The 16,246-nt window shown below is 41.9% G+C and overlaps 1 protein-coding gene across 8 annotated transcripts in view; it reads right to left on the reverse strand.

The window, feature by feature from the left end:
* Positions 1-737: 737 nt before the first annotated feature.
* The window catches only part of MTUS1 (microtubule associated scaffold protein 1), an 87,714-nt gene continuing 72,205 nt past the window's right edge, over positions 738-16,246 (reverse strand). For 7 of the 8 annotated variants that reach the window (XM_061473334.1, XM_061473325.1, XM_061473342.1 and 4 more), the window contains 7 exons: positions 8,191-8,405; positions 7,547-7,652; positions 6,508-6,581; positions 6,308-6,403; positions 3,679-3,795; positions 2,269-2,366; positions 738-1,424 (listed from right to left, as the gene is read on the reverse strand). In XM_061473334.1, coding sequence (XP_061329318.1) covers positions 1,208-1,424; positions 2,269-2,366; positions 3,679-3,795; positions 6,308-6,403; positions 6,508-6,581; positions 7,547-7,652; positions 8,191-8,405 — 923 coding nt within the window. In that variant the 3' untranslated portion in view covers positions 738-1,207. The remainder of the gene's footprint in view (positions 1,425-2,268; positions 2,367-3,678; positions 3,796-6,307; positions 6,404-6,507; positions 6,582-7,546; positions 7,653-8,190; positions 8,406-16,246) is intronic. The other variant, XM_061473351.1, reaches the window with a different exon arrangement.

Consider the following 16,246-nt stretch of genomic DNA (forward strand, 5'->3'; position numbering starts at 1 on the left):
CACATGAACTGGCAACACACTGATATACTCCAATCTAAAAGGGAAGTTATGGCAGAATTAGCAAGCTAAATCGACAGCTGTCACTTCTCTCTTCTCCTGAGGTGGACTTTGCCAACCCTGAAGGTTGTTAATACAAATGCTAATGATTAAAAAGGCAAAGTGTGTTACCAGATACATTGGAACTCACAAATTACTTCAGATTCTTCTTGAGAACTGATTTAAGAATGCACCTAATGACAATTATTGCATTTTTCTCTTTGGCTTTCAAATCTATAGCTAGTTTATCCTCAGCAGATGGCCTCAGCAGTGGACATGCTGTTTTGGGGAAATATGCAATTCCTTTTCAGCAGGTACAATGAGAGATCTAGTTTTCTAAACCTGCAACTTGACTGGTAATCCATGGTTCTGACTATAGCCTTGGAGCTTGTAAGCTGGAATTCACTGCTGGAAAAAGTGTCCCCTTGTAAATGGCAGAGTTGTGCACGGATGTTAAACTGAGAATCCATGCTGCAGTTCAGTCTGTTTTTGAAATATCCGAGTTGCATACTGAGGTCAGCCAAGACACTAAGGAGTCAGTTAACAAAGCTTTTCAGGCCTTTTTCTTACTGAGCAAAAGCCAGAAAGATGAAGGAAACTAACCTAAGTACTAGTGGCAGTTTCTCCTCATTCCCGGGTGAGGGTACTCTCTGCTAAACGCACGCATCCTGACAACAGCGTTAAGGAAGTACACATCAATGTATAGTCTTCAGCTTTTATCCTTTATTACATACACAGCAAAGAAGGCAGCATTAGACACACGCACAGTGTGTTACATCCATTCTGCACATAGCATACGCACGCACACACGCATACACACAGCCTTAAAAAAAGTGTCTATGATAGGAACATATTATAAAGGTGGTGATCTTTATCTCTAAGCCCCTGAGCTTTTCCTTATAGTTAGGTGAAAAGGCAATGAACAAGTCTTTTCTTGCTCTGTAAGTGCTTTGTGCAACAATGTCCATAGAGGTCATAAACAAGTCTTTTGGGAAGAGCAACATGAATGTCTTACTCCCATATTCTCCAGCTCTTACCACCACTTTTGCACCAAATAGCTTCCAGTTATGTTTAGTTGCCACACTTGGCTAATATAGCTCTTGTGATTGAAGTGAGGACTGGTTCTGCAGATCACAATTGAAATGCAATCCCCTCTTTCTCTCAAGAGATGTCATCTCGGTGATACTGTAGGACTAGAGAAATTACCAGAATTCCGTGGGGACTGAAGAGGCACAGATGGAGAACTGGGAGAGAGTTTTCTTGGGCTGCATAGGTCACCATTGTGCAACTTCCACAGCAGTTCTTCATTTTCCATTGACAAGCGCTTGTTCACTTTTGATTCTTTCTCCAGTGACTCCTGTAAAACAGCTTGCTCTGTAGAAAGTTGCCTGCAAGCATAAGATAAGATTCGCACGAGAACATGAAACCCAAGTCGGAGGTTACAGTACTGAACTTAACTGCTAAAGAAATGTTTGAAACTGCATAGACTCCTGGCTGGCTTACAACTACTTTACTTCCTTAGAAGGAGGATTTATAGTTCTCATCCTTGCTGGATTTAAACTGGTAGCTTGCAGAAAGCAGGAGAAAATCCCAGTGAGAAACATCCTTAAAGGCCAGAAAAAGCATCTAAAAAGCAAGACTTGTTCTACTTGAAAGGACAGCAGCTTTTTAAATGGCCATCCTGGAGCCTTCAGGTCTTGTTGCAGGCTTAGCTTTACATAGAGGCTGCATTTCTGAAGTTTCCTTCAAACTGGAAGAGTTTGCCCATCCATTTAAGCAGTAGTTGAAGTTGGATGGATCTTGGACTCATGCATGTCAGATATTCCTATTATTGCTAAATAAAACACACCGGTCTTTTCACTGATCTAAACTGGGGACACATCACTCAACTGACATGGTTAAAAATAAAATCAGGTTTAGCTCACAAGCCTGTAATACTTAAAGAGCCAATCCATGGTAAGATTATATTTTGAGTAGACTTTTCTTCCCCAAAATACTGGTTTGGGGCACTGAAGAACATACCAAGCCTTTAACCCCTTATGATCTGTTCCTGCTTGTTCTCCTACATAGGAATGCACATATGCAGAGATACAAGTGGGGAAGAAAAGGGATGTGTTCTTCTACAGAGGGCCACAAAATCCCAGTCACTAATTAAACAGAATTTTCTCTTGGTCACAGAAACACCTTCTCCTGGTTCACAACAACATCTAAAAGTCCACAGATATTTTTCACCTTGAAAGCTCCATGTGTTTGTCCATCCGAGCTTTTAATTCTTCATTTTCTTGTTGAACCTTCTTTAATTTATCCATTAGGATTGTGTTGTTCTCCAGCTTAGGAAAAAAGGTCACAGTTTAAAACAAAACCCATACCTGCACTCATCAAGACAGATAGTGACTGAGCTATCACAGATGTTCATAATCTGAAGTTTACAGATCTTGTTACAGTAAGTGCAAAAGCCTGGAGTAATGTGAGGCAGACCTGCTATTGTGGCTTCATGTTCTGTAACAGTCAAACAGATCCTGCATGCCTGATCCTTTCATAACACTGGCATTCTGCCCCTTGTGCTGATCAGATGTCAGCAAAGGAGGGCTGGATGAGGGATCTACCAGTTAACCATCACGTTCCAGACACCTCTGCCAGGAATAGGCAGCAGTTTTAGAAGCTGCTGCAGGTAGAACACTGTTGAGAACCCATGTGCTAATCTGACAAATTCAACAGCTACCCTGTGGAAACAGCTCTCCTGGCTGCTCTCCCGATTCCACTTCACTGCTGCAAGATGTTGTCTAAAGGAACAAACAGTGATTAAATGGTCGGATGGTCCAAAGGCTTTTATACTGTGACCAGAGTCTGTCAAAGATGATGAAGGTTTATTAGTGATTTACTGGGAACTGTAGACAAGGGCAACTTAACGATGCTGTGCAATACCAAACAACTGACATGAATGTATTCCTTCTTATCCAAAAGTCTTTCTGTACTTCCCCATTAAAATCCTGTTTAAGCAAGCATTACAGCAGCATTTAACTGCCCTGCCCAGGGTAAGGACCCTGTTCTGCCACAAACTAGAGCATGCCAAATAATTACATGTTCTGCCCCCAAAGTTAATTTTCATGTGGAATTATGCACAGACCAGGAGCAAATCCACACAGCCAAACTTAAAGATAACAGCTAAAATGATTGTCCTAATCTAACCAACTCTAGATTAAAACATTCCATTTCGTATTTGACCTCTTCTTGTTTAATGAGTATCATTTCCATGTTAATGTTTTCCTGACAGTGCAATCTATCCATACCACTCAAGCAAACATAGGAGGTAAGGATTTTTTTTCCCTAGGGAATGAAGGAGAAGGAAAGGACATGTGGAAGAGGCTCTCAGATAACCCTGGACTAACCTAGCAATAGTTTATCCAAACCAGTAGTTGCCTTAAGAGGTTAGAAGGTCATTTACAGCATCTGGTGATTCTTTCCCCCTCTTTACCCTACAGCCTGATACAGTTGTAATTGTACAACATGCAATGTAAGCATGTCCCATCATTGTTTCATGTTTCCTTTTAAACAAAGGAATTAATCTTCGTGCATAAGCCTGACCAGCCCAAGTTCATTATCAGAACACAACACAGACGTGGTCCCCCAAGGAAAACTCACCAGTTTCTCCATCTTCATTAGCTTTATATCCTGCTGGTGGAGTTTCTCATTCTTGATCTCCAGCACTGCTTTCAGGCTCTCCAGCTCCTGTTCCAGGTACATAATCTGTGGGTTTTTCTGAAAGATTTACACAGAGTTTGCTTAGTTCCCTGGATTTCAGAACAATCTAAGTGTGTCTCTGCTATTTAGAAAGGGCAAGAAAATAAATACTGTAACAACAGTTACTTGTTCTAAGCAAAATCAAGTCAAACAGTTTAGAATAAAGAAGATCTGGTATCACTTTCCCCTCTGATTTTGTGTGTCCTTTGGTGTAGATGGATGGCTGCAGTTCTCCTTATGTGCTGTTCAGAAAACGCTTCACACACAAACATGGAAACCCTTGTGAGTCAAAGCCAGGCACTAAAGCTGTCACAGCAAAACTTGTTTTTCAGGAGTGCCCCAAGGCTCCCTTTAAGGCTAGGAGTTCCAAAATATATTTCATATTACTCATAACCCATCCCAAGAAGTAATTACGAGTAAACATTTGAAGAGCTTCCAGATACGGGAATGGTTCAAAAAGCACCAGAAATTGAGAGCTGTGGACTTAACTGCAGCTGATTTTCCCTGGTTTGAGTCCAAAGGTAGCTGGGTTCATAAGCAGAAATTGAAAATTCTTGGGTTTACACTCTTCTTAAAGCCCAGCAATGCAATTGCACGTAAATATCTTGCTCTGCTGTACATCCATGTACTGCACAATACAGGAAGCTAGGGCTTTCTTTTCTATTTTTTATTGCTGTTTTTTGGGAGGAGGAGGGGGACACAGCAGGGTCAGATCTGGTTTCCTCACAGATTCTTTTCCAGAGTAAGGACCCATTCAAACACTGCAGAGTAAACAACATTCTCTACATTGCAAAGGCAAAGTCACAAGCAAAAATTAGGAAATGAAGAGAACTGCAGCAAGTGTCAATCCATTTCCACATAGTGGAATAAAGAGAAGTCAAGCAGTGATCAAGTGTGTTGTGTAACTGAGTTTATCTTTAAAAACAAACAGAACTTGTTTCAGCATATTTGGGTAAGAATATTGGTGTACTGCATTGAGTAACAGGTTCATTGCTGTGCCAGAAACCCAACACTGGGAGGGCAGTGCCTGCAGTTCTGTGGGGCACAGTCCCTCAAGCACAGAGCCAGCAGCTCTCACTGGTAAACAAGGCCTCATAACCTACACATTTCATTCCCCTGCCTGTTTTTGAGGACTAGCATTAGCGATTCTCGTTTAAGTCCTACTTCCGAAGCACAGCGCAGGTGAGGAGGGCAGGGTGTGCTGTGCTGCGCTCCCTTGGAGGAGGAAACAGACAACTTGAAGTTTGTTCCTCCCTTTTGTGGCTTTACATGGAATCTAGAAGCTAGCAAAAAAAAAAAAATGATCGCGAGAAGTTTAAATGCAACTTACAGTATGTTCAAAACTCATTTTTTTCTTCCCTTCTCTGCCCCAGTGGTCTTAAGATGATCTTTTTAAAGTTAAACTTGAGCCACCACATTAGCTACTCATAGAAGAACACAGAGCCTGATAAAGAGACTGAAAGGCATATGTAAGATTTTGGCAAAGAAGCCGGGCATATCCAGTGACACTAAATAAGTCTGGAGAGCTGGAAATAACACCTCTGCCTTCAGAGGACTAATGGGAATTCAGTAGTGCAGGATTTGTGTTTAGTACAGAAGAACATACTGGGTCAAATCTCTATTTTTCCACAGAGAAGCATCAAGCTTGCGATATGTCTCAATGTACATTTGCAGCTGTGTAAAGGCACTTGACTATTACTCCTTTAATTAAACACCCGAGCATGCGTAGGGAGTACAGTTCAAACTCCCAAACACAGTGTACAACAGGGTCTCTTTGGTATCATCTTGCCTAACTATAGCTACATACTGTGGTTGCAGATTCCTACAGCAGCAGCTCTATCCTGCTGCTAAAATCAGTGGTTAGAGAGGAAAAATACAAATTCCAGAGCAAACTAGGGCAACTGCTACTAGAAGCACTTTAAGTGAGTTTTTCTGTATGGAATTTTTCTTGGTGGGATATGCAATAGTCCTGGTATTCCAGTTATTTCCAGGTAACTAGAAAGAGAAGCACATTTGTGTCAAACTCCCAGTGCACGAGAAACCTCTCTCAGAGCACACTGCTGACCCAAGAGCGTCACAGAACACAGCAGCCTTGGGAGGAAAAGGGGGACGAAATGAAAGTTTACCAGAAGAATAAATCAGAAGTGAACCAATGTTTGAATAAATGCATTAAAGACTTAAGTACAGGAGGAGAGTTTTGTCACAGTGATATAAGCCCACACGGGTCATAGCGCTGTTAGAACATTTATCAACTGGCCAGAATACAGCTCTGGTTCTTTGTGCATATAGGTCTTCAATTTAACTTGGGCTATAACTTATACCACTGACCAACAGCTTCACAGATTTGTAATGGTAAAGTTCATACCCAACATTGTAGTGCTTGAGAAAAACTTTTGGCTTGCAAGCCATCTACATAAAATGAAGTATGGGTGCCCCATCAATCCTGATTGCAAAACCTGTCATATGTATTAAATAAACCCGGGCTGGCAAGATCTGCTCATCTGCATTACTTTTGAAGATCAAGACTTACAAGATTGGCTTTTTCTTTGGCTATTTGTTTTTGCTCTTCTAATTTCAACTTCTCACTCAGAGAGTCATTTTCACATTTTAATTCATCGATTTTTTTCTGCAATGAAAAGACAGGGTACAGTTAGGGCAAAAATTCAGTGCACATCTCCAAACTGCGTCTTCATTTTCAGACTGTTGCAATGACCCCAACCCTTAACAAACCTCTAGCGATTCCTGCTTCTCCGTAAAGGAATCTTCAAGCGACTTCCTTTCAGATTCATGAGCACTCTTGAGCTCTGCAACAAATTCATTTTTTCAGATTTTTAATACCATGTAAGACATGAAGATTCTTGTTGAAAAGCCAGCCAATACACATAAGCACAGATGCAGTCAGTGACAGCGCAGGAAGAACATCTATCATCCACTCATCCAAAGCATGCACAAAGTATCAGATTTATTGCTGCTTCCCATTTGTCGATTGCCCCTTGCATATCTATTTCATTAGCTGACTGTGTCAGTTTCGAAAGCATTCAGCTGCATGCACTGAGCAGGAGCCACATCTAACAAAAGCTGAGTTTCTGAAGGGAAACACAGCGAAAGCTGAAACTATCTTCTTGCAAGCTTCTAGAAACACATTTCCTTTCCCATTTTGGAGGTGCCATACAGAGGAGTTTGCTCTTTGACTGCAATGGAAGCATCATCAGTTTTGATAATGCAGAAGTATCACTGGAAACTTGCTTATCAGGTGAGTTGGAGGGAGGATGGAAAGCATCAATTAGATGCAATACCATTTAACACTGAGCACACCCACCAAACCCTCCCTGATAAACCACCTTTGTCCCTGTAGACTGTAAATAGTGTGTAGTATTTCTCAATATTCCCAAGTCAGTCTGGAAAGCACACAATACTACTTATCCTCCATTTCAGTTCCGAGGTGCTCCTTATAGAACTTGGGGGGTGGGAGCAATTACTTATTAACATGAGATCTTGAGAGCAGACTGCGATTCAGACACTTTTTACTGACAGAAAAGGTCATCGCCACACTTAAACCATTTTCCAAGTTCCATTCATCTACAGGTCACAATTATTTCTGTATGTAAAATAAGACTTGCTGATTTCCAAATGAAGGAATTCAGCCAAGGTTTTTAAAGACAGCTGACTGCCAAGAATAACGAAGTGGACATACAGATGGAAAAGCCTGAATATTTCTGCTTGTGACTAGCAGTACTACAGCATTTATATTTGAACACAAAATACTTGCCTGAAAAAGAGGATTCATACTCCTTTTTCAGCTCCTCTACTTTTTCTGAGTGGCTCCTTTCAAGTTCCAGCTTAAAGTTTTCATGTGTGATATTTAAATTGTCCACCTGCATGCAACATGACAACATGATTATTTCCCCTTACATGTGTCAACCCTCATTTAAAGTATTGTTCCTTAAGACTTTATGCAGTACATAGAGTACATTTTAAATGGCCTAGGAAGCACTTAACAGATGATCACAGAAGAAGCTAAGCCACATACAACACTCAGTAGATGAGAACAATACCTTACACTTAACCACTACCAACAGGTTGATGTATGTATCTGTCACGCACATGGAGTTGTTGCAAAGCAAGGTCCAGGCCAGGTGCGTTTCTGTAAATCTTAAAACTCAAGCTGCTTCAAATACCCAGTGGAGGTCTGTAAGCCACTGAAGCTTGCAGGACACAAGGAATCTCTACCATGTTTAAACACAAACTGAAGATCTGGACAGCTTAGTGCAGTAATGAGTGCATAACTGCAACAAAGTGGAGTTTCAATTTAGATGAAAATAACTCCATTATTGGCAAGCCCAGCATTCCATGAAGGCTCCTGTGTAGCAAAGCCAATTGCTAGAGAACACTTCTACTTCGAAGGTTACAAACCTGCTCTTGGAGTTGCGCTTTGTACTTCTCAGCTTCTTCAATGCATATGCTTTGGAGTTTCTCACATTCTGCAGTGTAAAACTGTTTCAGCCTCTCCTCCAGCTCAGCCAAATCATTGTGATGTTGCTCATTTAACTTCTGCAAAAACCCTTCATAAGCAACCTGCAGTTCATTCCTGTCTCTCTCCAATTTCTCACAAGCTGCAGAAGTGGTTACTAGAGATGTCAAAACAGAAAAAAGTAATTGGGTCAAATTCAATGCTCATTTCACCATTTTCGTTACAAGTATTAAGGATACAAACTGCACAGCAACATGGTTATACATAAACGAACATAATTTATCCATGAAATGAGTGCCTCCTCCAAGGACACACGGAAAGATCTCTGCAAAAATACTGAATTCAGTGTTTCTTATGCTGAGAATTAATTGAATCTAGTTAAGCCAGAAACTTACACAGAAAGCACAAGTGTGATGGTTTGTCATGACAAAGAGGAATGAATGTCTCACGAGACACTGGAGTGCCGCAATGAAAAAATTAATTGGATTTGCTACTTCACCTAATTTGATCCCATTTCTGAAGCGTATTTATCAGAGTACTTCACTTTTTGATATATAAACCACTTAGCTAGATTTGAAAGTCTTAATGTCCTGAAGACCATCCACTCAACATGTTACTCTCAGACATGTGGCACAGAAGCAATTCTAGCCTGACTTGGGCTGCCCAATACAGAACTGCCAATCTAAAACGTGCTAACATGCGTGTGCCCAAGATATTTAAATACGTGAGATACAGAACAGTTTCAGGCAGAAAGTGCAAGAGCATCAAGAGAAAGAGGAAGAATCGCCATGTAGTTCTCTTTACATTTATATTAACCCAGGCCAGTTAAGACGACTGCCTTGGTTTGTCTCCCCAGATCTCCAGCTGATTACAAGACAAAACAGAAGTTAGTAACTTGGAACTTTTGAGTTTGAAATTTAGCATTCCTGATTCCAGACAGACAGGCCCAAATAGGAAGAGTCCTTCTCCTACGGTTAATATGACTGGAGCAAGTGCCTCATGCAGTTCCAGCTGCACCCAAAGCCTGGAAGCAAGGTGGAACAGGACCTCCAACACAAGCATAGGGTCACTGAGCTTATGCAAAACTGCTTACATACAAACTGGAGTACTTGGGTTGAAAATAAATTACTCAGATGAGTGTCTACTTAAGAGAAAAATCAACTAAAACGCTAACTTGACCTTCAGTCAAATAGGGGACAAGTCACATGTACATGTACTTTACAGCAGCCTGGCACGCTGCCTGAACAGTCCAAATATAAACTCTGTGTGAAAGCATGGGAAGATTCAAGGATTTTTGTACAGGCAGTACAGCGAGTTCTCATCACAGCTGTGTCTTAGCCTTAACATGTAAATCAGTGTCTTCAAGGACCGATTCTCGAAGCAGTACGGGGCTAGGCTCTAGGGAAAGCAGCCTGCCCCTGCAGAGTGCCTTAAGTTACACACGTGTGGGATTGCTTCTTTGCTACAGCTCATTAAGTGCAAGTAACTCGATGAATGATACTGGCGCTCTCTTTTAAGGAAACTCTACAGACGTCTCGGCCCTCCTGCCATCACCTGGAACCTGCAGTTGACCTACAGAGTGTAAGAGCGTGAGCTGGACTGCATGGGAATCAATCTGTGTGTCTACCCGAATTAGTTTTAACAGCAGGCTTAGCTCTGCACTAGGTCTGTGTGAGAGAGCTGCTGATCAGGACCGATTTAAGCCAAGCTGCTCATCCCATGACTGGCAACAATGCAACTAAGGGCTCAAATGTACCACAACATTCTGTGCAAGCCAAGCAGATTACAGTTTCCTATATTTCCTATACCACCACCAAGGAAGGGTTTTATTGCCATTTTTACTCCTTCCACAAATCTCTAAAAAAAATTAGCATTCATACTTCTATCACATTGCATTGGCTTAAAGTTATTGAACATACTACTCTACATTGTCAGGTTTTGGGGAAGAGGAAACGTTATAGGTAGGGGACATTATTTTACACTGCAAGGAGCCAGGCAGCGAGCCAAACAGGTATTACACAGCCAACCACATGCAGAATGCATCTGACCCTCTCTAGCTCAGTAAGAGGAGTATGTACAGCTGAGAAGCAGGCAACTCCTACGACTCATCTGCAGTAACCCGTAAGGTAGCAAAATGCTTCAAATGATCCACTTTAAAACCAACAAAGGAAGAAGCAAGCATCCAATTCTTTATTTGTAAAGCCAGGGCCATTCCTTTGCCTCCATTTAGCCAAAAGAATGTGCTATCACCCTATCTTCAAACAGCAGCACACACAACTTCAGATGATGCAAAACACTTCATGAAAAAGCAAACAGCAAACCACACCTTTGTCAAAGAAAACAGACACATCAGCTCTCCTTGGGCCAGCCTGCAGTTCCCATTTAGGAGAACACTAATGTTACAAAGGCAAACAAAAACTTCAGACTGGCACTGGCAGTCAAACGCTGTGTTATCTGGAGGGCAATGCCTGGTCTCCATAGAGCTGCTGGCTCCAAAGCTTCCTTGCACATCCCAAGACCTGACCTGACTCCCTGCCATCCACACAAGGAGCAGAACCTACACACAACCAGTGAGCCCCTGGTGTTGTGGTAGTGTGAGAAACTGCACGTGTGAAGCTTCAGCAAAAGCACCCACTGAGGAACTGTCAATTTGAAATCATGAGAAGTCCTGTAAACCAACGTTTGCCCTGTACTTGAGATTCAGGTTCAATTTGAAATCATGAGAAATCCTGTAAACCAACGTTTGCCCTGTACTTGAGATTCAGGTGTCTGCAGCAAATGCTTTGCACAGCTCCATGATTTTCCAGACTGAATCATGTATTTTATGACTGTACATTGCCTTAAGAGAGGGACAAGCCATGAAAAAAACAATTCCTTAGTTTGGCAATTCATCCACTGTAAGGAGATGCTGCAAAACTCCTGACTAACCAACCTTGATGGCTACTCAAGAGTTTTCTCATTAAACTGGTGCTTGATCTTGAACAAAAATCTGTAACTGGAACATGTGCTTTTCCAGCAGAACACAGAAAATCTCTATTTCAACTTCTCATTCACTTCAGAAACACCTGAAGGGCACACTTCAGAGCTTTTGTACACAACTACTGTGCTTCCTTTCCTTTAATAAAGTGCTTCTCTCTGCAATTCCACACCTGCATTATGCCATGCATCAGAACAGACCACAGAACTTGAGCAAAAAAACCCCAAGAGACTTGAGAGAGAAATCAAGCCATAAAGATGAAGAGATGTGCCATCATTTATACGTTAAGTTGTTCAATCTCATCTGTAACCCTAAGCAGTTTTAAGCTTTAAAGATGGAGCACATGGAATGGAGTACTTAGCAGCCAGAAGCAAGATTTACTTTGTTACTCAAATAGCAAAGCCATTAATATTTGTCCCCGCTTGGTTGCCCCAGCCTCTCCTCCCAATCAGACAACACTGTCTCTCCCTATGTTATTACAACAGGGAGCAATATTAATTTGTAATTTTAAGCTTCCTAACACCTGCTTATTATAAATGAAGAGCCTGCATCTTTGGGACTGAACCATGGCCTCTGGCAATCAGAGGAAGTTTCTGAGATTTGGCAATAACGTATCTTCAGATCAGAAATGCTGGTTTTGATGTGCAAAATTAACATTCATCTGTAGTAGCTGACGGTGGCCACCTGCATCTTGGGCATTTCATTGCAAAGCTCTGCATGTGCCAAGCCATAAAACCAAACACCTGCGAAAGAGAAGCGTGGAGAACCAGGCACATGGCAACTCCCTGCAGTTGTGCAAATGGCAGCAGATCCAAACTGCATTAACAGCAGCACCAGCTCGAGAGGACTGCAAGAGCTACCTTGGTACTCCCAAGAAACCCATTTCATATTTTCACTAGAAGCAGCCAAGAGACAAGACCTCACAACTGTGCAGTATCTCCTTCTCACAACATTTAGGGGTTTTTCTTATTTTAACTATAAAACATTCATCATCTAATTCAGTCCTTATGGCTAAACTGCTTACATAAAAACATTTTTCAACTTGAATTCCATAAAGGTCATCATAACCATAGCTTTAAGAGGATAGACCATAATAGATTTTTTTTTTCTTGAATCCTGAATTAAATTGTTTTGAAACAATAGCTATCTTCATAAAATAGTCTAGGTCACTCGCTGCTCTGGTTATGATTTATTAAATGCCATTAGACTGTCTGAGATTTTGAAATAGAGGTCACTAGAACAGTAAACTAGCAGCATTTTAATAGAAGTGGGGGATGTGAAAAGCGGTAATTACCAGAAAACATCGAGTATTTAGCACAGTGTTACTTTACTGCTCTTCGTTATTTCACACTGTAAGATCTATTGTGTATGTTCCACTGATCACTAAGTCTACTACAGGCACAAAGGCTCATTTACTTCTCCATATTTTTTTCTTTGGTTAGCTAGCAATTAATTGATGTTTCTGGCAGATTCTCAATATTGGAAATTCTTCTACCAAAAGAGGCTTTCAAGTTTATGACCAAGTTTCTCTTGGTGTTACTTCTATAATATAACATGCTCCAGGATGTTAAGCTGCATTTCATGGCTTTGTTCTTGGTCAAGTTGAAAAGAGGCAGGTAGACCAGAAAAGCATGCTGTAAGCTACAGTGAAGGGGGTATGGTTGAATGATTGTGTGAAACATTCACATACCCGCCGGGAAGTAAGCTCCTATCCTCTAATGCTGCAAACACTACAGTGCCAAGGAGGCAGGCAAGTGTATGACTTGCGGCAAGTTAGTCCCTGCCTCAAATGATTGACAGAAATGCCTACCTACTATTAGGTGTTTTTAGGGATTGCCAAAACCTGAAAACCAAATCACACTCAATCTGTCCATAAAACACAACAGTCTTCTTTAACCCCATCTCCAAAACATTCTAAAGGTCATTTAGTAATGAAAAAAGTCATGAAGATATTTTGAAGAAAATATTGCTTACGAATGGCAACAGCAAACGGAGGGGAGGGAAAGGGGTCATGCATTTGGCTGGCTGCACTGGGTACACATAAACCTCTCCAGCCCAGTGGAAAAGGCTCACAAGTGGCAATTTTCAGCGGGCCAAGGCAGGCACATGCTGAGCCAGCTTTACACCTGTAGTTCCATAGCAGCACTGAGCTGGATCACATCCAGCACAGTTGCAAAGAGGGTCCCAAACAATGTGGAGCACAATTAGTTTAGAGGAGTCATTCTGTATCTCCCCAGAAACACGCAGCTCTTGCAATTTCTACTTACGCAATTAAACAAGTAACCAGAAATGATTTACACACTAGCCTGCATCTTAATTACAAAGGTGACAAACAGGACACCTGTACCTACTCCAGGCTCTCAGGTGTTCACATTCAAACTCCAAAGTACAGTCTCTGTGGCTGGAGACGTTAAGGAAACCCAAATTCAGAACCTGCCTGCTAATGAGTTTGAACTCCTTTGGAAAAGCCTATCCCCAAACCATTACTGTTGCTAATCCTCACACGTTTCCAGCTGCCGGGAGCAGAAAGCAGGGCTTGGTAACCATCCACCCCACACTCTGCACAGCCACATGGTCACTGCAAAAGGCGGATTCTGGGATTGCAATGCCTATTTAAATCATTATACAAATAGGTATTTTGGTAGAAAGGGTCACTCAGAATAACCAGGCAAAACAGACAACCTGACAGCAAACCGCTTTGGTTTTGCAAGGTAAATCAAGGAGCTTTGGAAACTGAGGAGTCCAGACCATGCTGGGTGCAAGCTGCGGGGCGACTGCATGATCCTCTTACTCAGCAACACACAGGACACACTCTACACCTGGTTCCTCTTTCTAGACTGCCTGTTCCCAAGCTGCAAACCAGCAGACACTGACAACACAGCAGCCAAGGCTCCATGAAACATGTGTGAGTGTCCACACAGCCAAAGTAAGATTTTAAATGTACACTCTGAGCCAATCTATGCCTAGATAATACTGCAAATCAAGATTTACAGAACTTCCATCAAATTACCCCATGAAAACCTTACATTCAGCTATATCCATTTAACAGTGGCAAGAAAAAGCTGATTAGCAGGTGTGTATTTAAACATTATTTTTAGCTAAAGCTATCTTTACAAAATGCTTTTCTCACACCTTGTCAACGAATGGCATCTGGCTGGATTTGTTTTGTTTTTTAATTTGAAAAACCCCAAAACATATTTTTAAAGGTAGACAGAACTGAAGACCTGTGTAGTCTTTTCTGATTAAATCCCCTTTACAAGCTGAGGGGAGAAGTACAGACAAGCTAGGCATGTGACGTGGTTAAGACAAAGGAGCTGCATGAAGATAAATGCTTTGCTGAAACCACGGTCTGGAAAGCTCACAAAGGAAGTGAGCCCAAGGCTGCCATTCCAATGCTCTTGCGGAGCTTACCCAGTAAGATGCGCTCCGTGAGGGGAACAGCTGATGACCTCGTCCAGCAGCAGAACAGCCAGCATCCCTGGCTGACAGCTCTGTGCACTCAGGCATCACACATCCATCAAGCTCTGTTGCATTAGATGGGGGTTGTTTTCTAGTTATCTAGCTACTGAACGGCATATTCTTGTGTCAGGAGTCCCGCATAAAAGCTCTGCAGGCTGTTAATCAAAGCTAGAAGGTAACAAGTTTGAAGGAAGCTCATTTAAGAGTGAGGCACCCTTAGAAAGAACTAAGCTTTCAAAACAAACAAAAACCCCAAACCCTATCTGGTCTGCCCATCTATGCTGAATTTTCCCTTTCCTGGTGAATACTAAACATAGTACCTAGACTGATAAAGGAAAAATCATACTGAAGATGCACATGAAAGGATAAAGAGCTTCTTGCTATATAGCAACCCTTGTGAAGTCATTTTCATTAGAAGGTAAATAAATGGGTTTACCCAGAAAGTCACGTGTATGTACATAAAAAAATAAATCTAGTTTATAATGTTTACAGCACAAGTTTGCAGGAATGCAAGAAGCCTGTTTCCACATTAAGACTCTAGTTCTGTCATCACTTCAGGGTGGAAGAAGTGCTGGCTGCAGATGACAGGGGACACAACCCTCCACCCTGCTGCTTCTCCCCCTTCTCCTGCTCCAACACCAGTGCTCCTCTAGCCCCACTCTGCACCAGGCCAAGGCAGCTTTAGCAAAACAACACTTCAAGCCACCAGTTCTCAGCTGGCTCAGGTCCCCAGGCAGCTCACCACACAGCTGGGCGCACAGCTGCCGAGGCAGCAGTGCTGGCACAGGGCAGGACAGAGTGATGAAATGGCAGTAGAAGGCCAAGCTCTTTCAAAGCCACCCCTACCAAAACCTGCCTGAAACTACTGCAGAGCAGTAAGCCAGGTGCTTCATCAGTAGGAAGGTTAGAAGCTGCAGCTTGGCAGATGCCAGACTGCACCAACCTCTAGAAAACCCTCAGCCTTTTAGTACTATGCTTCCAAGAAAGAAAATGCTACATATTTCTCCAGTATCTTTGGTACTCATCTACCTATTCAGGCTGTAAGGCTTTCTCTGCTTGTCATACTCCCTATTCACACATTTGCAATTTTGTGCAGTACCAAATAAAGCTCCCCAAAAGCTGCATTTTAACATAGCCCTCTAAATTGGATGACAGCAATAGTGACAAGTGGAGAAGATGTACTCATTGCTTCAGCTGTGGGGAAGGGAAGACCTCTCCCTCTTTACCACGCTTCCAACTCTGCCAGGGAATGCCTGCCTTAATCAGGGCTAAAAAGTAAATCTGAGCATTAAATACACCACCTGCATGTAACAAGACCTACATCCATGTTCAGGTTTGGCTGACACAATACTCAGCCTCCAAAGCATGTGAAAATCAACATTTCCAACTTTTCAATAACAAGTGACGTATCTGAAACTGCTCCACATGTGTTGCTTTTGCTTTCAAAGCGTTCTTTTCTTTCTCTTTTTTAAAGGGGCTTCACCATAACAGAAGTGTGCTTTTCTAAAATGCCAGCTTCACTTCCAAGTGCTATCATTTTCAACCCAATGACTTTTTTGCAC

Source organism: Pezoporus flaviventris, unplaced genomic scaffold, assembly GCF_033815535.1.
Source record: "Pezoporus flaviventris isolate CSIRO_AGI_PZ_B2104156 unplaced genomic scaffold, CSIRO_AGI_Pfla_v1 ptg000002l, whole genome shotgun sequence".
Taxonomy (NCBI): Eukaryota; Metazoa; Chordata; class Aves; order Psittaciformes; family Psittacidae; genus Pezoporus; species Pezoporus flaviventris.